At 42.2% G+C, this 20,725-nt stretch overlaps 1 protein-coding gene across 1 annotated transcript in view; it reads left to right on the top strand.

Annotated features, from left to right (window-relative positions):
• GCLC (glutamate-cysteine ligase catalytic subunit) overlaps positions 1 to 20,725 on the top strand; it is a 77,298-nt gene that overhangs the window by 22,041 nt on the left and 34,532 nt on the right. The window contains exon 2 of the mRNA XM_082251325.1: positions 18,386 to 18,498. Within this exon, the coding sequence (XP_082107451.1) occupies positions 18,386 to 18,498 (113 nt within the window). The remainder of the gene's footprint in view (positions 1 to 18,385; positions 18,499 to 20,725) is intronic.

Raw genomic sequence — 20,725 nt, 5'->3', positions numbered from 1 at the left:
CTTGCTTTGCAGTTAAATCTTTTAGGCAGAATTTCTCACACTGCTGGACTGCTTTGTTTGCATAGTATGTCAGTTGTGCTACAATGTTGTTTTAAAGGTAATCTGGGATTCTTGTCATGGCCAATGTTCACTTTTTGGTGGGTTCACTTGGGAGTTGCGTTATGGTATTCTAGGTTTAAAAAAAAAAAAAAAAATTGTAGCGGGGATACCTGTCAAATACTCCTAGAACAGTGCTTTCTAAACTTCTTCTTATCCCAAACCCCTTTAAGAATCTTGTGAAAGCTATGAACCCCCCTCCTAAGACATATTCACATAAACAACTTTGCATGTACTATAAATGTTTTTTTAATTTTTATTGCCTTATACAAATGACATACAAGTTTGAATAAAGTAAACCATCTATAACTGGGATCTCCAAACTACACCCTTCCAGCTGTGACAAAAAACCTCACTCCTTTTTCATGCAAAAAGTAGACCACAATAAAATGCAATCCTCGTGCAAATTGAAGCAAATTTATTTCTGCTCAAAATGACTACCAACATGATACAATTTTTAATGGTAAACATGGGCCAGCAAAGAGTCAAGAGACTAACGGTCGGTGCTACAAGAAGTGTCAGGGTGCATTATATTTTCTTTCAATTGGAATTGATTGGGACAAAGTGCTGTATAGTGAATGTAAATGTTTTTAGCTGACCCTTAGACCGCATTCACACTGCAGCGGCACGACTTCGGGGGCAACCTGTGAAGTCCCGTGCACCGCGACTTTGGCGCGACTTGCATGGACTTCATATAATGAATGTCTATGCAAGTCGCTCCGAGGTCGCCCCGAAGTAGTACAGGACCCTTTTTCTAAGTTGGAGCGACTTGTGCCGCTCCTATTAGAACGGTTCCTGTAGCACTGCATGGACCACGAGGGACCGCGACTTGTCAGGCTGACAAGTCGCGGTAGTGTGAATGGAGCCTTACAGACTGCCTGAAACCTATCGCTGGACTGTTTTGGGGTTTGTGGACCCAGGTTAAAAACCCCTGTCTCAGAATATTTAAACCAGGGCTCGACAAACCCCGGGTGCCAGGTCGCATTTGCGACTAGAATTAGCGACCTGGCGCCTGGGGTGCCCTGCAGGAGGTGTCCTCTCCTTTTTGCGCCCCCCCCCCCACCTCCTCCCCGACTGCACGGACTTCCACGGCGTCCGAAAATTGAGGCCCCGGCTTTTCGGCCTTCTGTGAGATGAGGCTTCCAATGGGGAACTGGCGCCCTCTTGTTGTGGCCGGGAGTAATGTTTCCACTGCCTTGTTCTCAATGCCTTCCCATCTCCTTCCAAAGAGGAGATGAGAGGGAAGTTTTTGCAGGCTTCATCTCCCTATCCAGTTACCTTTGCTTAAAGGTAAGTGGACAGGGAGTGTGGTTCTTATTAATTTTTTTAAATTTAAAAAAAAAAAAAAAATAAAACATATTTTTTTTTTTTTTTATTAAAAAAATAAATAAATGTATTTTTTTTTTTCTTCAATTCTTATTATTAAAAAAATTTTTTATATATATAATATATTTAATCCTTTTTTTTTTTTTTTTTTTCCCCTCGCCACCATGCCACAGCCGAAGGCCCCTTTCACACGGGCTGTCTGATCAGGTCCGCCTGTCAGTTTTTCAGCCAGACCTGATCGGACCCTTCATTCTCCTCCCAAGGAGCAGTAATCTGCTGCCATCTGATCCTGTCCGCCAAAAACAGATGGATGGTGGTTCTTTTTTCTATCCATCCCATGGATCGGATCAGATGGCATCCAATGAAAAGAGACAAGTCTGTTTCCATCCGATTGCGCTATAGAGGAGAGTGGGGTTCTAGTCGTATTTATGTGTAAATTTAGTATCCTTTTTATTAAATAAAGCTTGGTTGTTTAAAAAAAAAAAACTGGCTCCTAACTTTTTTTAGCTGGCTCCTAGATTTCAGGCAAATTTGTCAAGCCCTGATTTAAACCAAGTTTCTTTTTAAATGTTTCTAAAGGATAGACATTCCCTGCATAGGCTTTTGGTGCTGTTAATAATAATAATAATAATAATAATAATAATAATAATAATAATTGGTTAATTCTCAGGTCCACTAATCCTTTCTATAACAGGTAAAAGATGTCAGTGCTTTTTGTATTTGCCCCTCACTCCCCTTTATACCTATACTTACCTGAGTCCTATCTATTCAGTACTATGCCTGTCTTCAGCGGCTTTCTCCTGTCTCCTTTGAGGCAGGAGCCATTGGCATTCAAATCCTATGAGCTGAGAGCAGCCCTGAGCCGTGCTGTGTGCAGCAGTAGAGGTACACAGCCCAGCTTGGGATCGAGCGGGTAGGTGCATCCCTTTAAGAATACTCTTGCTATGGGGGCACACTGAGAAGAAGAAAAGCAAAGAGCACCAGTGGATGACCACAAAAGAGGAGGTATGGGGCCACTTGGAGCTATACCCATTGAAAAGAGCAGGTAAGTATATCCTTTTAGAAAATAAGATCCTTTACACTTTTTTTTTTCTTAAACTTTAAATTGGACATTACCCGCTTTCGCTCACTTTATGAGTTATGTTTAAAAATTTATACATTTCATATGTTCTGTATTTTACATTTTTTTTTTTTTTTTTTTTTTTCTTATCAATATAACAAAGAGAAGTAGTACAGAAGCAACTATCAGTACACAAGTGTACAACTATTGCTCCCCAGATACAAAATGAGTGGCATCAGTCTAATACTGTGACAGAATATGGATGAGATTGGACTTCCAGAACATCAATTTGTAAGAATAGGTTGAGAATCTAAAAACATAAGTCGTTGGTGCACAAAATAAAAAAATGCTAAAAGAACAGCATCAAGGCAATATCATGTAGTCTAAACCATTCAGTTTTAAGTTTAGGGGGCCATGCCCTACCCTATTCATCTGGAGTCTACGGGTGCTTAACAAAGAGTGAAGCAGGAGAGGGTAGAAAAGGGTACCCCAGGGGTCTTTAAGCAGTAGCACATGGAACCTTTACTCTTTTAAGAATTGGGAGGTCATTTGAGAGAACGGGGGTAGGTAGGTATATAAAGTGGGAGCAGTATTTAATGGAGTCTCAGACCAAGAGTGCGGGCCAAAATCGGGTTTAGAGATTTGGAACAGTATGTGGCAAGAATCCATGGTATGGAAGAAAGAGAGGGATTTTGGAAGTCTTGACATTCAGCCTTGCTTATCGGTAACTCCATTTTTAGGACCTTGCATTATGTCTAACAAGAACAGGATAGCCTTACCAAAACACTTTTTAATAGGAAGTATTTCTGCTTAACCTTTTAGAAAAAAAGTGAGAACTGAAGAATGTAATCTTGAGGCAAACCCTACACAACGAAAGAACAAGGGTAGGAATCCTGCTCACATGGAAGGCTCCTGGAAATATTTACTCAAAAGTCTAACTCTGTATTTTTTCACAATTTTCTTAAAAGGGATAGTTCACCTTTACCACAAAACTGCCTATGCATATAAGGGGCATTTGTAGAATAAAAATAAACTGCAGCTCTGACTAAAGTTGAAAAAAGCCCTTGCTATAGGTGTAGCCCATTTACACATCTTATAAAGCCTGACTAGAATACCCAGGACATTAAGTGTGGCCTAGTCATCACTGCTTACCTCCACCATCACGGGAGTATGCTCTCTAATGCTGAGCTCAAAGTTACATACTCACTCTGGGAGCATGTATGTGAGGGGGTTTGAATCAAAGGTCACTCTTGTGATGGTGGTGAGCATTGACGACTAGGCCTCACTTAGCAACGTCCTGGGAGTACTAGGCAATGTCCTGGGAGTATTGCAGTCAGGCTTTGGGAGGAATGTAAATGGCCTACACCTATAGCAAGGGTATTCATCTTTAATCAGCGCTACACAGGTTGTTTTAATCTTCAAACATCCCTTACCTGCATAGGTAGGATTTTTGTGAAGGTGAACTATCCTTTTAAGGATGGCACATGGGGTGGGGGGGGGTGATAATTTACCAGATTAGTGTGGTGCAAAAGCTGGGATAACTCTCCTCCCAAAGGGCTGCCCATTAATATTACAGATGGTCCCAAGTGTATATGATCCTCTCAACATAGTGATCTAAAACAGGCAAGAGGCCTAAACTGTAGATAAAAGCCTGCCATATAGGGGGGGGGGGGGGATATACACCTGCCTTCCTAACCACTTTGTACAAAGTTACACAGGACGAAGTCACAAGGAAATACACATTTTAGTAATATTGTAAAACAAAACTTTGAGGCCTTGGGCGACTAAAGCCGACCATAGACGGATTGAAATTGTGCTGGTTCAGCAGAAATGAGACCAATCTTGATCTGTCTATGGGCAGGCTGGTTGTACTTTGGTTGATTCCCTCCATCAATAGACTTCGTGTGTGTGTGTGTGTGTGTGTGTGTGTGTGTGTGTTATGTTTTTTTTTTTTTTTTTCTTCATTCACTGCCGGTGGTCATAGCTGCTAGCAGTTGTATTCTGTCAGTGGAGAAGGCTTCTCACTGGCGGAACACAATAGTGCTGCAGGAAGGATTCCCCCATCAGTTGATGGGGGAATCAAGCAATTTTGTATTTCCTTCAACCTGTGGTCAAAGAAAATTGCATAATGTATGGCCTACCTAAAAACATACATAAGCCCTGATGGCCTGTGCGACAACTTAAAGGGCAGCAAAGGAATTTATTGAGCTAGCTATTTGGTTCTGGTATTTCTTGCAACCTTGAGCAGATTCTCCATATTGGGTATGTATGTAGAATTTCTTAATTTCTGTTTAAGAAAGACTTTGTGGAGTCTTAAGTGGAAGCTAAATTGTAGCGCTTTACCAGAACATAAAAATGCGGACTTAGGGGGGTAAATGTATATCCATACATTATTAGCACATAAAATGAAGGGTCTGCTGCATACGCATCACTCAAACCCTACATGACTGTAAAGGCATGTCACATAAGCATTGCACTTTGTACCATATAAAAATAATGCCCCCTTCCTCTTGTGCGGTAATGGCAGCCTAAATACTCCAAATGGGTGTCATGGTGGTGCAGCCATTAACACCATTCTTTTTACCTACAGCAGCTGAAAAGACTTGAGCCGCATGGGCGACTTAGTGGCCATTTCCTACGTGACATCTGCCTTGTGGAAAAATGTTGGCCAAATATTGGCTTCATCCAATCAGATGCAGCTGCTGTTTGGGGAGTTTGACAGGCCATGGCAGCAGTTGCCAGAATACATAGCTGCAGCAGGAGGCTCTCTATCCTTTTTGTATAGCATGGATGGGTGATACTCTTTGTGTTCATTCAGCCCACACATTGAAAATAAATCTGTATACCCATCTTAAAAGGTAACTCTACTTTTGTGGGGGAAAAAAATGGCAAATAAAGGAAAAAAACAGTATAGCATAGACAATTGCGACACCAATCGTATTGTAATTGAAAGTTCTTTTAAAATGACCTTTCCTTTTCAATCTGCAGCTGTTGTAATTTTCTGATATATTTTTTATAGATATAGAGAGAGAGAGAAATAAAAATATAAAAAGGAAAAATAATTAAATTGAAAGTGAAAATAAAATACATGTACATGATACAAAATATCCATCTAATTGATGAAAACAGAAGGAGTCACGTGTACATACGCATGTCGTGTGTACACTTCTCAGCCTATAATAAAAAAATCATCAAATTGAAATCGTAGTAAAAAATCATAAAATAACACTATATTGAGATTAGATAAAGATCCCAACTATCGTAATATGTATAAATATATAAAAATTCATGTATAAAAAAAAAAACTACCAATGTATAAATATAATTTTAAAATGTATAAATATGGGATTATATATCAAATTCTAGAAGGGACCCTACATGCACACATGCTCATACATATGTGCATGTTGGCTGGTGTAAAAATAACCATAAAAACCACCCACAAGACGAGAATAAAGGGTTTGTCCACGACATACACACATGAACTTGCGTGTGGGCAAACCAAGACTCTTAACGGAAGAGCCCTATACCAAAGAGTTGGTTTCTACCTCCTCATTGAGGCCCCCAGATACCAAAGTGTCCAATGTGTAGATCCAAAAAGCTTCTCTTTGACATAGCTGTTTAAAACGTTGGGCTGTTGAGGGGGTGGCAGGTATGGATTCTAAAATCCTAACTTTCAGCCCTAAAGAAGAATGATCGTGATGTGTCAAAAAATGACGGGGGACACTGTTTATCATCACCTGCTTCAACAAACCTTCGATGTTCACCGAACCTTTTTCTGAGTGTACGAATGGTCCTCCCGACATAAAGAAAAGGCCACAAGGACATGTCAAGCAGTACACAACAAATTCTGTAGAGCAATTAAAAAATGTCTTAATAGGATAAGTTTTTTACCTTTTTATGGTATATTCTTTTTGCCCGCGGGTCACGTGCTTGCATGTCAGGCAAAGTTTTTTTCCGACATTGATACATGCTCACTAGAGGAATGAGGTTCAAATGAGATGTTAGAGGTGTACTTTTTAATTTGCTAGGAGCCACCATACTTTTAATACAGGGCTTGACAAATTTGCCTGAAATCTAGGAGCCAGCTAAAAAAGTTAGGAGCCAGTTTTTTTTTTTTTGTTAGTTTAAAAAAAAAACAACCAAGCTTTATTTAATAAAACGGATACTAAATTTACACATAAATAGGACTAGAACCCCACTCTCCTCTATAGCGCAATTGGATGAAAACAGACTGTCTGTCTCTTTCCATCCGATGCCATCTGATCTGATCCACGGGATGGATAGAAAATAGAACCACCATCCGTCTGTTTTTGGCGGGCAGGGTCAGATGGCGGCAGATTACTGCTCCATAGAGGAGACAGAACGGTCCGATCAGGTCTGCCTGAAAAACTGACAGGCGGACCTGATCAGACAGCCCGTGTGAAAGGGGCCTTCGGCTGTGGCACGGCGATGAGGAAAAAAAAAAAAAAGATTATATATATATATATATATATATATATATATATATATATATATATATATATATATATATATATATATATATATATATATATATATATATATATATATATATATATATATATATATATATATATATATATATATATATATATATATATATATATTTTTTTTTTTTTTTTTTTTTTTTTTTTTTTTTTAATAAGAATTGGAAAGAAAAACCTTTTTTTTATTTTTTTTTTTTTAATAATTAAAAAAAAAAAAGAAAAAATTATTATTTTTTTTTTTTACATTTAAAAAATAAATTAATAATAACCACACTCCCTGTCCACTTACCTTTAAGCAAAGGTAACTGGACAGAGAGATGAAGCCTTAAAAAAATTCCCTCTCTTCTCCTCTTTGGCATTGAGAACATGCATTACTCCCGGCCACCACAAGAGGGCGCCAGTTCCCCTAGCTTCTCATCTCACAAAAGAAGGCCGAAAAGCCAGGGACTAAATTTTTGGACGCCGCGGAAGTCCGTGAACTCGAAGAGGAGGTGGGGGGCGCAAAAGGGACAGGACACATCCTGCAGGGCACCCCAGGCGCCAGGTCGCTAATTCTAGTCGCAAATGCGACCTGGCGCCCGGGATTTGTCGAGGCCTGTTTTAATATTCCTGGCTCTCCTATAGGTGATTTTGGGCCTAGGGGGTAAGGTATCCCTCAGATGTGGGTCCTCCAATAGGATGGACCATTGTTTTGTTATCAGTTTTTCCATCTTCCTAAACTTATTATGGAACTGTGTAACAAACCGTGGGCCATTTTGATGTATATCAGATTTTCTAGTATTCTTTTCCATGGTACCTTTCAGATACATGTACTCTGCGGTATCCACCAGGGTTTCAGGGAAAGATTTTTCGATAAATTTGGTTTTCAAAAGTCCCCTCTGTTCCAAATAGTCCTCATCATTCGTACAATTCCTCCGCAACCTGCAGTACTGGCTTTTAGGAATATTTTGAATCTACCTAGGGTGGTGGCAGCTATGGAAATGGAGAAACTAGTTGCCGGCCGTGGGCTTGGTGTAATTTTTGGCCTCAATTTTTCCTTTTCTGTGATATAACCGGTCCAGAAAGGCCAGTTCCACTGGGCTTGATACCGAGGTGAAGGACAAATTGTACTGATTGTAATTCCAATGTTGGACAAAATCCAAAAAAGTGGACTGTGGGCCGTCCCAGATGACTACTATGTCGTCAATGTACCTCCCATAAAAAATCAGATGGGGGTAAAAGGATTATTCTTCCAGACATAGTGGGATTCCCACATACCCATGGTCAAATAAGCGTAGCTGGGGGCAAAATTTGCCCCATCGCTGTGCCATTTGTCTGTAGATAAAAGGACCCTTCAAACTCAAAATAATTATGGGTGAGGCAAAAAGAAGTTGCATCAAAAACAAACTGAGCCTGTGCTGGGTTAATGTTACAGCAATTGTGCAAGGATAGGGTAACTGCTTGGAGACCAACCGAATGGGGAATACTGGTATATAAGGAGTTCACGTCCAGAGATGCCCACATGTAGGTGGGTTCCCAATTGTATGGTGCCAAAAGTTCTAATAAATGCACTCCATCCCGAATGTATGAAGGCAGGTCTTGTGCCAAGGGCTGGAGAAACTGGTCCACATATAAGGAGAAAGAATTGGTAATACACTCCATTGACGCTACTATAGGTCTACCGGGCGGATTTATTTGATCCTTATGGACCTTAGGGATGTGATAGAAATAAGGCATTGCATAAAAATCTCTAAGGAAAAACGCATACTCCGTTTTATTAATAATCCCCTCCTCTTTTGCCTTATCTAATAGTGTTTTGGCCTCTAATGTATAACCTGGCAGAGGGTCACAACTAAGTTTGTGGTAGGTGGTACCATCTGATAATAAGCGCTGGGCCTCCCTAAGATAATCATGTTTTGTCTTGAATAACAATACCTCCCCCTTTATCAGCTGTCCTTATAACTAGGTTGTGGCCATTGGACAGATCTGTAAGGGCTTTCCTTGGGATGGTTGGACCCTCTTTCCCAGGTTCCCCTCTGTCCTGTCACTCACGCCCCCTACTTGTCCCCACTTCCCTCCTATGGGGCGATTGGAGCTACTCCTGGGGGTTGGAACCAGGCACAATCAATCGTGCGGGGGTTTCACCTGTCTCTATCTATCTATCTATCGAGCACTAAATTGCTTTGTGCAGAAATTCAAGATAGAAGCCGTTCGCATGGTAGTGGCTTCCCTACACCAGAGGGATTTCATGGCCTCCATAGACATCAAAGATGCCTACCTTCACATCCCAATATGTGCAGGTCATTGTTTTCTGCGTTTTTCCGTGGGAGAGGATCACTACCTGTTTGTGGCGTTACCCTTTTGGTCTCGCCTCTGCTCCTGTGGTCTTCACAAAGGTGTTGGCTCCGGTCCTGGGTTTATTACGCCAGCGGGGGATATCGGTCCTGGGTTACCTGGACTATCTGCTTCTCCCTGCGGAGTCTCCCACGGCGCTGGTGACAAACTTGGAGATTACCTGAGAACTCTGGAGGAGTTTGGGTGGATTCTGAACCTTCAGAAGTCGTCCCTGGTTCCTTCCATGAGATTGGACTGTCGGGGCCTGACTTTGGATTCGTCCTCAGCCAGGGTGTTTCTTCTTCTGGAAAAGCTTCAAAAGCTCCAGACTGCGCTTCAGCTACTGCTGTCCAGCAAATGGTCATCCATTTGGACTCGTATGAGAGTTCTGGAACTGATGGTGTCGTCCTTCGTGGCGGTACCTTTCACTCAATTCCACACGAGAATACTCCAAAAGGAAATCCTTCTCAAATGGAACAAAGATCCCAATTCCCTGGACAATCGGAGCCAGGGGACCAGGGGGTCCTTGATTCGGTGGCTTTGGTCCCCGCTGCTCAAACAAGGAAAATCCTTCCTCCCAATATATTGGACAGTGACACCACGGATGCCAGTCTGTCTGGTTGGGGAGGGGTTCTAGGCAAGCTTTCTGCTCAAGGGATCTGGTCTCTGGAGGAATCTAGGTTACCAATCCATGTTCTGGAGCTGAGAGCGATCAGGCTTTGCCTAGTTCACTGGACGGAGTACCTTCGGGGCGGTCTATTGCGCATTCAAGCCGACAATGCCACGGCTGTGGCTTATGTCAATCACCAAGGGGGCACCAGTAGTGTTCTGGTGGCCTTAGAGGTGGCGAGCATCCTTCGTTGGGCGGAACGTTTTGTTCCAGCTCTCTCTGCCGTTCACATTCTAGGAGTGGAAAACTTGGCAGGCAGATTAGCTCAGTCGGCTGGCCTTGGCTCCAGGGGAATGGTCTCCTCATCCGGAGGTATTCCAGCAGCTGTGCATTTGTTGGGGGCACTCCAGACGTAGATCTGTTGGCATCTCGGATCAACAGGAAAGTGCAGAGGTTTGTGGCCCGCTCTCGGGACCCTCTTGCAGACGCGCTGGTGGCTCCTTGGGGGTCAGTATTTGCTGATGTATGCCTTTCCCCCTCTCAAGTCGCTGCCAAGACTTCGCAGGATCGAGGTGGAAGGGATTCTGGTCATCCTTGTGGCTCCAGACTGGCCTCTTCGAGCTTGGTACGCCAACCTGGTCAAGCTAGTCGCAGACGTTCCTTGGAGACTTCTCTCAGTGAGGATCTACTGTCTCAAGGGCCGATCATCCATCCTGCTTTACAGTCGCTGGCTTTGACGGCTTGGCTGTTGAAAGCCAGGTGCTGAAGGACAGGGGATTGTCTGCTTCAGTGATTCCCACTCTGCTTAAAGTGAGAAAAGTGACTTCTAGAATGATCTATCTTACGTGGAAGTCGTATATTGCGTGGTGTGAGTCTATCCTCGCTCTTACATGGTGGCTCGGATCTTGGCCTTTAACGGGGTGTTGATAAAAATTGGCCTTGAGTACTATCAAGGGTCCGATTTCAGCCTTGGTAATTCTTCCAGAGGCCATTAGCTACCCATTCCCTGGTGCGTAACTTTGTCTAGGGGGTGCGACACTTGGCTCCTCTGGTGCGACCTCCGTTACCACATTGGGATCTTAATTTGGTGCTGCAGTTCTCCAGAAACCTCCCTTTGAAAATATTTGTGCGATTCCCCTGCTTGCGTTATACCAGAAGGTGGCTTTTTTTTGGTGGCTATTACTTGTGCGTGCATGGTGTCGGAACTGGTGGCATTGTCCTGTCGTTCTCCCTATCTGGTGGTTCACAGGGATAAAGTGGTGCTTCGTCCGTCCGGATCCATCCTTCCTTCCGAAGGTAGTTTCCACTTAAATGAGGTTATTGTGCTACCCTCCTTGTGTCCTCAGCCTAAGGAATTTGCACTGCATACTTTGGATGTGGTTCGGGCAATCAGGGTGTACTTGGCGACTACTGAGTCTTTTCTAAAGTCAGATTCGCTCTTTGTACACAGGGATGGACCAAAGAAAGGACTGCCTGCATCTGCTGTGAATTTTTTTCCAGATCGATCAGACACACGGTGGTGCAGGCTTATTCAATTAAGGGTCAGGTTCCACCTTTCCCTGTTAAAGCGCACTCTACTCTGGCGCTTAGTGCTTCCTGGGCTTTTCCCCATCAGGCATCTGTGGTTCAGGTTTGCAATGCGGCTACCCGGTCATCTGTTCATACCTTCACAAAATTTTATAAGGTAGATGTCCTGGCATCTGCAGATGCCTCTTTTGGCCGCAAAGTTTTGCAAGCTGCTGTTTTAGGGGGTTTCTTAGTCTCCCTTGAGGGTGTTTTATGGTTTTTTTCAGGTGGGTGCGTCAATGAACGATAAAGAAAATTGGATTTTTGTCTTACCGTGAAATTATTTTCTCTGAAGTTCATTGACGGACGCAGTACCCGCCCCTCTATTTTGAGTTGGGTTGGTATTATTTTCTCTGACACTTCTTTGATACAAAACTGACGACATATAGCAGGGAGAGAGGGTATACCCCCCCTGGACTGCCCATAGGCATAGCCAGAACTTTTTCTCTGCCTAGTGTCCTAGTGTCTCCTGTAGGGGGAAGTATAACCCTACTGTTATGAAAAACAAACTGCGTCAATCAATGAACTTGAGAAGGATTTTACGGTAAGACAAAAATCCAGTTTGTGTGTGTGTGTGTGTGTGTGTGTGTGTGTGTGTGTGTGTGTATATATGTGTGTGTAGAGAGAGCGATTCATGGCACATTGAGTTATATTTTTCAAGCATTTCTTTTAATTTTGATTATGCCTTACAGCTAGTGAAAACCCAAAATTCAGTATATCAAATTAGAATATTACATGAGACCAATTTATAAAAAAATTATTATTTTTTTTTTTTTTTTTTTACAATAATGTTGGCTTACTGAAAAGTATGTCCATGTACAGAATAGTCTGCACTATTTTTGCATCAATGCAGCGTGTCATGGAGGCAACCAACCTGTGATGTTGCTGAGGTGGTATGGAAACCCAGGTTGCTTTGATGGCGGCCTTCAGCTTGTCTGCATTGTTGGATCTGGTGACTCGTCTTCCTCTTGACAATACCCCCCCCACAGATTATTTTATGGGGCTTAGGGCAGTCGAGTTTACTGGCCAATCAAACACAGTGATAAGATGTCATCCTTTAACCGGTTGCCGACCGCCGCACGACTATATACTGCGGCGGTCAGCCCCGGCCAGGCAGAGTGACGTATCGGTACGTCACTCGCCTGTCACTGACTTGCGAGCCTATCGCGGGCGCGCGCCCGCCCGCCGCGGCTCGTTCACAGACAAGTCAGTGCGTGTGACCGGCGGACTCGATGTCCGCCAGTCACACTGCGATCGCTCCTGTGAAGGGAGAAAGACAGAGCAGCTTGTGTAAACAAGCTGCCTGTCAGTTCTCCCTGTGTAAAAGTGAAGATCTGTCCGTTCTATGTAGAACGGTTGATCTTTGCTTTTACACCAATAGGAATGTCCCTACACAGTTAGAATCACGCCCCTAGGACACACTTAACCCCTCCCTGTCCAATAAAGTTAACCCCTTCCCTGCCAGTGTCATTTTTGCAGTAACAGTGCATATATATAGCACTGATTACTGCAGTAATGTCACTGGTACCCCCAAAAGTGTCAAAAATGTCAGTCAAGGGTCCGATCTGTCCGCCGCAATGTCGCAGTACCGAAAAAAAAAATCGCAGATCGCCGCCATTACGCGTTAAAAAAAAACCACCAAAAATGACAAAAATCTTTCCCTTTGTTAGTAAACGCGATAACTTTTGCGCAAACCAATCAAAATACGCTTTTTTTTTTTTTTTTAACCAAACATAGGTAGCATAAAACAAATTGGCCGAAAAATGTTAAATTTTGATTTTTACTTTTTTTTTTTTTGGGGAATTTCATATAAAAAAATGTGAAAAATATTGTTATTTTTGCAAAATTTACGCTCTTTTTTTTGTTTATAGCGCGTGATCAAAAAATCGCACAGGTGATCAAATACCACCAAAAGAAAGCTCTGTTTGTGGGAAAAAAAGGACGTCAAATTCGTTTAGGTACAGCGTCGCACGACCGCGCAATTGTCCGTTAAAGTCACGCAGTAAAAAATCGCAAAAAAACCCCTGGTCCTTTAGCAGCCAAATCCTCCGGGGCTTAAGTGGTTAAACCAGGTATTGGTATTTTTGACAGTGTGGGCAGGTGCCAAGTCCCACTGGAAAATGAAATCAGCATCTCTATAAAGCTGATCAGCAGAGGGAAGCATGAGGTGTTCCTAGAATTTCCTGCTAGGGGGCTGCACTTACTTTTGGACTTGATAAAACAGTGGAGCAACACCAGCAGATGGCATGGCTCTCCAAATCATCACTAACTGAGGAAACTTCACACTGGACCTAATGCAACTTTGATTCTGTGCCTCTCCACTCTTCCTCCAGACTCTGAATTTCAATTGGAAATCAAGATCCCAAACATTTGCATAGTCGGTGTTGATTTGGGGAGCCATGTCATTTGCTGGTTTTGGTCCACTGTGTTTTATCAAGTCCAAAGTCAGCACAGTCCTCTACCAGGAAATTCTAGAGCACTTCATGCTTCCCTCTGCTGACCAGCTTTTTGAAGATGCTAATTTATTTTTCCAGCAGGACTTGGCATCTGCCCACACTGCCAAAAGGCTCTGAGGAAGAGGCTAAGCCTTGAAACGCGTAAGCCTTTTCAAGCTGTATAGGACGGTACATCTTTCAGTTCTGATGCTGACGGCAATATATTAATTTGATATGCATGTACCAAGAACTCGTTTGAGTATTTTTTTTTACCGTTTATTCAATAAAACCTTTGTAGCGGATAATGCACTAGACCAGTGCGCCCTTGTGTTCATTTTTCAATTATACTGCCAAAAGTACCAATAGCTGGTTTAATGATCATGATATTACTGTGCTTGATTGGCCAGCAAACTTTCCTGACCTAAACCCCATAGAGAATCTGTGGGGTTTTGTCAAGAGGAAGATGATACATCAGACCCAACAATACAGATGAGCTGAAAGCCACTATCAAAGAAACCTGGGTTTCCATAACACCTCAGCAGTGCCACAGGCTGATCGCCTCCATGCCATGCTGCAGTGATGCAGTAATTTGTGCCAATGAAGCCCCAACCAAGTATTGGGTGCATACTTTACTGTACATGGACCTACTTTTCAGTAAGCCAACATTTCTGTATTAAAAATCCCTTTTTTTGGACCCTCCTTTTTTGGCTTTCAGAACTGCCTTCATTCTTGGTGGCATAGATTCAACCAGGTGTTGGAAACATTCCTCAGAGATTTTGGTCAATATTTACATGATAGCATCATGCAATTGCTGCAGATTTGTCGGCTGCACACCCATGATGCGAATCTCACATTCACCACATCCCAAAGGTGCTCTTTTGGATTGAGATCTTGTGACTGGAGTACAGCAAACCCATTGTCAGGCTCAAGAAATCAGTTTGAGCTTTGTGACATGGTGCATTATCCTGCTGGAAGGAGCCATCAGAAGATGGGTACAATGTAGTCATAAAGGGATGGACATGAGCATCATTTAAACTCCATGGCCTACCTGAGTATTGTTGACCAATTCATACTAAGGGGCCCAAAGTGTGCCAAGAAAATATCTTCCACACCATTATACCACCACCAGCCTGAATCATTGATACAAGGCAGGATGGATCCATGCTTTTCATGTTGTTTATGGCAAATTGTGACCCTACCATCTGAATGGCGCAGCAACATTTTTCCAATCTTCTATTGTCCAGTTTTGGTGAGCCTGTGCGAATTGTTGCAGTCAGTTTTTCCTGTTGGCTAACAGGAGTGGCACCCGGTGTGGTCGTCTGCTGCTGTAGCCCATCTGCTTCAAAGTTTGATGTGTTGTACATTCAGAGATGGTAATCTGCATACCTTAGTTGTAACAAGTTCTTTTGAGTTACTTTTTCCTTTCTATCAATTCAAACCAGTCTGCCCATTCTCCTCTGACATCAACAATGCATTTTCCTCCACACAACTGCCGCTCACTGGATATTTCCTCTTTCACACCATACGCTGTGAGCCCTAGAGATGGTTGTCTGTGAAAATCCCATTCCCAAACCTCCCCATTCTGATGCTCGGTTTCAACTTCACATCATGATGTAGAAATCTTACAGAATGACCTGAACAAAATAACAGAGTGGGCAACTACATGGCAAATGAGGTTTAATGTGGAGAAGTGTAAGGTGTTGCACTTGGGGGCTAAAGACATAAATGCAAAATACGCTTTGGGGGAACCTCTTGGGGAATCCAATATGGAGAAAGATCTGGGAGTCTTGGTAGAAGGTAGACTAAGTAATAGCATGCAATGTCAAGCTGCAGCTGCCAAAGCCGGCAGAATATTAACATGCATAAAAAAAGGGGATATATTCAAGAGATAAAACTATAATCCTACCACTTTATAAAACCTTGGTCCGACCACATCTGGAGTATTCTGTCCAGTTCTGGTCGTCATTCCTCAGAAGGGATGTGTTGGAACTGGAAAGAGTCCAAAGAAGGGCAACTAAACTAATTAGGGGATTGGAAGACCTTAATTATGAAGAGCGCTTACAAGTGCTTGATTTATTCTCCCTGGAGAAGAGAAGCCTGAGAGGTGACATGATGGCGATTTACAAATACCTCAACGGTGATCTGAGCATAGAAAAAAACGATTCAGTCGCAAGGAGTGTAAGAGGAGACGAGGCCATACAATGTGGACTGAATGGACTATTGTCTTTATTCAACCTCAACTACTATGTAATTAACTTCAGCAAGTTGTCTTCACCACATGTCTAGATGCCTAATATGCATTGAGTTGCTGCCATATGATTGGCTAATTAGCAATTTGATTTGCCAAGCAATTGAACATGTGCACCTAATAAAGTGCAGTGTGTGTTTGTTTAGAACAAGAAAAATTAATAAATATATATTTGTGCTGCTGCACCATCTAAGGAAGTGAGCCGCTATATAATAAACTTTTTTTATTCTTTGGGTTTAGATATACTTTAGTTACAACAGTTGATAACCAAATTGGAGATCTTTGACAGGTTTTGATGCTGAGTGAAGTCCAGTACAGGTAGGGTCTAGATGTTCTATTAGAAGGCTGTCTAAACAAGCCCTTACCCACCTGTCCAAGTACAGATCGGCTCAGGCCTGACCCAGAGGATATGGCAAGTGGTTGTTTTATCCAGTCAGAGATCTCTTGCTGGATTGGAGACAGGTAGGCATAAGATGGCCAAGGAGGATTATTTTAGAAGTGTGCCATTACACATTTTTTGATTTGTTCACAGTATACTTTTAGCTGAGATTACATGAAGTGGTATAGATTAGCGATGAGATTATTGCACAAGTGTTCAGCATATTGGATTACATCTTCTACCTGTTAGCACTAAAGGAGATATCAATGTATAAAAATGGAGCTTTGGAACGGTTTCCTTTAATACTATGTTTTATTCCCTGAACAACATATAAAGGCAGCGCTAGCAGGTAAAATCTATAAATACGTGCTAAATGATTAACATTAATATAATATGATAAAAATAGTACTAAAAATTGAGTGTATATAATTCAGTGAATACAGTGGTCTTTGATAACGCCCACAAGGCGGGCGAAACACGTCGACGCACTTCCGGGCAGCGGCACGCTACAGCGTCATTTCCTGCGAACCACCGTGAACCGCACGCCGGCAGCGGACACGGAAGAGAAGGACTTCGCTGTATATGCCAATCCATGCTTAATTACATTTTCCGTTTGTGAGTACCTCTATTTTCTAATATTTTTAAATAAACAAATTACGGGCTTCACGATGTCTGGCTTCTCTCCTTTCTTCGGAGTACACCATTGGGGAGAGAGTGGAGAGGAGGTAGTAAGGAGCCCATAGTAAAGGATTGCAGCCATCCATCCATCCGGGCAAGGGAAACCTTAAGTCTCCGTGGGGCTGCTCTTACTTTCTAAACGGAGTACCACACCTATTCAAGGCTCATTTACATCCTAAGTTCGGTGAGTGCATCCCCATAGGGGGATTTTCTTTGAAGAGCACTTGGGCACTTTATTTGGATTTTGAGCACTTTTTGGCACATAAACTTCTTTGGAAGAATATAAGTTTGGACTGCACCTTAAATATATCTTGCACTTTAATATTTTTTACATTTTTGGACACTGGATGCACTTTATTTTTGGAGATTATATTTGTTTTATGAATTTTTGATTTTCACTGTTGCATTTTATGGATTTATGAATTATGTATTCACTGAATTATATACACTCAATTTTTAGTACTATTTTTATCATATTATATTAATGTTAATCATTTAGCACGTATTTATAGATTTTACCTGCTAGCGCTGCCTTTATATGTTGTTCAGCTTTTCCCGGTCTTTTACTTGGTGAGCAGCAGCTTCAGGATAGATATATATATTTACAATTGTTTAAAAATCACTAATATTTATTCATCACAGCGCGGGTATTAATCTATTGTTTTATGTTTTATTCCCACCAGAGTACTTTCTGAATGTTGTAATGTAGTGTGTGTTTTTTTAGAGGAAAAAAAAAAAAATACTGAACCGAGTTAGAAACTGGAGAAATCAGGAGCCTGCAAGCATGACCTAAAGCTTGTGGTCTTGGTGGTGAAGGTGGTGGTCAGTCTGTTGCGCCTCAAATTATTAGTCTTGGGTTGAAAGGCTTAACTGGGCTATGCTAGTATGTGTGCTTATTATAGTAGGGACATTTTGGGTTAAGTCCTATTAGATCAGGTATATCTAGGAATATTCAGTATGAAACACAGTGGTATAACCTAGTTTTTAGAAATAATAAAAATCAGTTTGCGATTTCTAATGTAATTAACCACATGCATGCATTTGAAAAGGCTGACAGACGCACCACAGTATTAATATAAAGTGTATACGTGTATATTTTACAGGACTTTTTTGGTTTAAAACCTGATCTAATTAAGTATTTTATTTATTTTATTGTTTTTCTCCAGGTGGAGTACATGTTGATTGCCTTTGATCATGAAAATCAAAAGGTTCAGTTAGTACTCGAAGGCGAGAACATGCTTGAAACCCTTCAAGACAGAGGTGAAAAAATAAACCCAAAGTAGGTGCCCGATCTCTTGGATTAGAATGTTTTGTGTATGGTAACAAGTTACCCTGCACTTGGTGTCCCTAGCTGCTAGACCACTGATTTTGTAATTTATTTTAGTTGCTAAATCTTAAAATGTTGTCAATGACTGACTATATAGGTGGAGATGCACCAAAATTTTGGCGGCCAAAAATGGTGTTTTCAGTATTTTGCAAATGGAGACAAAAGGGCCGATAATGGCACAGAAAATACACAATGGTGCTGTGATTTTAGTGTGTGTGTGTGTGTGTGTGTGTGTGTGTGTGTGTGTGTGTGTGTGTGTGGGTTTTTTTTTTTTTTTTCCCATGTGACTCAAAAACCACATTGAAAACTTTAAACACTGGTGCATTATTGATGCGTTTTCATGATATTAAGTAAAGTCGAATATAATACAATTTTATATATTCAAAAGGGGGAAAAAACACATTTTTGGATTCAGCACCAAAATTTTTATTTGCTGCACCTCTACCTATAAGGTAGAGAATGAAAATTATCAACTTACAGAGGGCTAAATTCAAAGACACCCTGAAAATCAAAGTGTAAAAATAATGTAGCGGGCTAGTCCATTTGCTGAAATTTCATTGCAGCAAATCAAAATGGTACTCGGTTGTTTGTATGGCCCCCACATACTTGTCTGCATGCCTGACCACATCGGGGCATGCTCCTAATGAGACAACGGATGGTGTCCTGTGGTATTTCCTCCCAGATCTGGACCAGGGCATTACTGAGCTGAACAGAATGAGATGCAACCTGATGGTGTTGGATGGACCGAAACATAATGTCCCAGAAGTGTGCTATTGGATTTAGGTCAGGTGAGCGTGGGGGCCGTTCAATGAGATCAATTCCTTCATCCTCCCAGGAACTGGCTTAATACTCTTGCCATATGAGGCCAGGCATTGTCATTCACCAGGAGGAACCCAGGACCCACTGCACAAGCTCAGGGTCTGACCTTGTGGGTCCACAGAGTTCATCCCAATACCGAATGGCAGTCAGGGTGCCATTGTCTAGGCTGTAGAGGTTTGTGCGTCCCTCCATGGATATGCCATCACTGACCCACCACCAAACCGGTCATGCTGAATGATGTTACAGGCAGCATAATGTTCTTGATGGCTTCTCCAAACCCTTTCACGTCTGTTACATGCTCAGGGTGAACCTGCTCTCATCTGTGAAAAGCACAGGGTGGCAGACTTTCCAATTCTGGTGTTCAATGGCAAATGCCAATTGAGCTCCGCAGTGCTGGGCAGTGAGCACAGGGCCCACTGAAGGACGTCAAGCCCTCAGGCCACCCTCATTAAGTCTGTTTTTCTGATTTTTGGGTCAGACATTCACACCAGTGGCCTTGCTGGATGTCACTTTGTAGGGCTCTGGCAGTGCTCATCCTGTTCCTCCTTGCACAAAGGAGCAGATACCGGTCCTGTTGCTGGGTTAAGGACCTTCTACGGCCCTGTCCAGCTCTCCTAGAGTAACTGCCTGTTTCCTGGAATCTCCTCCATGCTCTTAAAACTGTGCTGGGGAAACACCGCAAACCTTCCGGCAATGACACATATTGATGTGCCTTTCTGGAGGTATTGGACTCCCTGTGCAACCTCTATAGGGTCCAGGTATCGTCTCATGCTACCAGTAGTGATGCTGACCTTAGCCAAATGCAAAACTAGTGAAAAACAGAAAAGATGAGTAGGTAAAAATTTCAGTGGCCTTCACCTGTAAAACCATTCCTGTTTTGGAAGTGGTCTCCTCGTTGCCCACCTGTTTAATGTAACACCAAAGCAGCTGATACTGATTGACAACCCCCTCTGCTACTTAACTGACCAGATTATTATCCCAGGAGTTTAATTGACTCGATGTTACACTCTGATTAGAAAGGTGTTCCTTTTAATTTTTTTGAGCAGTGTATTTTCCAAAGCAATCCTTGCAATGGTGAAAAGAGCTTGTTTACAGAGCTCAGTAGCTTAAACTTAGACACAGGAATAAGACACAGTAGCCTGCTCACTGCCTGCTGTGCTGAAATAGCGTTGTATAAAGTAATAATGAGAGATCCTGAAGACAAATGGCCGTATGAAAAGGGAGACCTGTTCATAAAACACTTTAAACTCTCAGTGTTTTTTTTTTTCCTTTTTCTTGTTGGGTATATTGAGTGATGTTAGGATTACTGCCCAGAGGAAGTGCATATTGTGAGAAGTGGTTGGTCTCCCCAGTGTGCAGC

Source organism: Pelophylax lessonae (assembly GCF_965119305.1).
Source record: "Pelophylax lessonae genome assembly, chromosome: 3".
NCBI lineage: Eukaryota > Metazoa > Chordata > Amphibia > Anura > Ranidae > Pelophylax > Pelophylax lessonae.
Note: the sequence above shows the minus strand (reverse complement) of the source record. Positions and strands in the feature narration are given on the sequence as shown.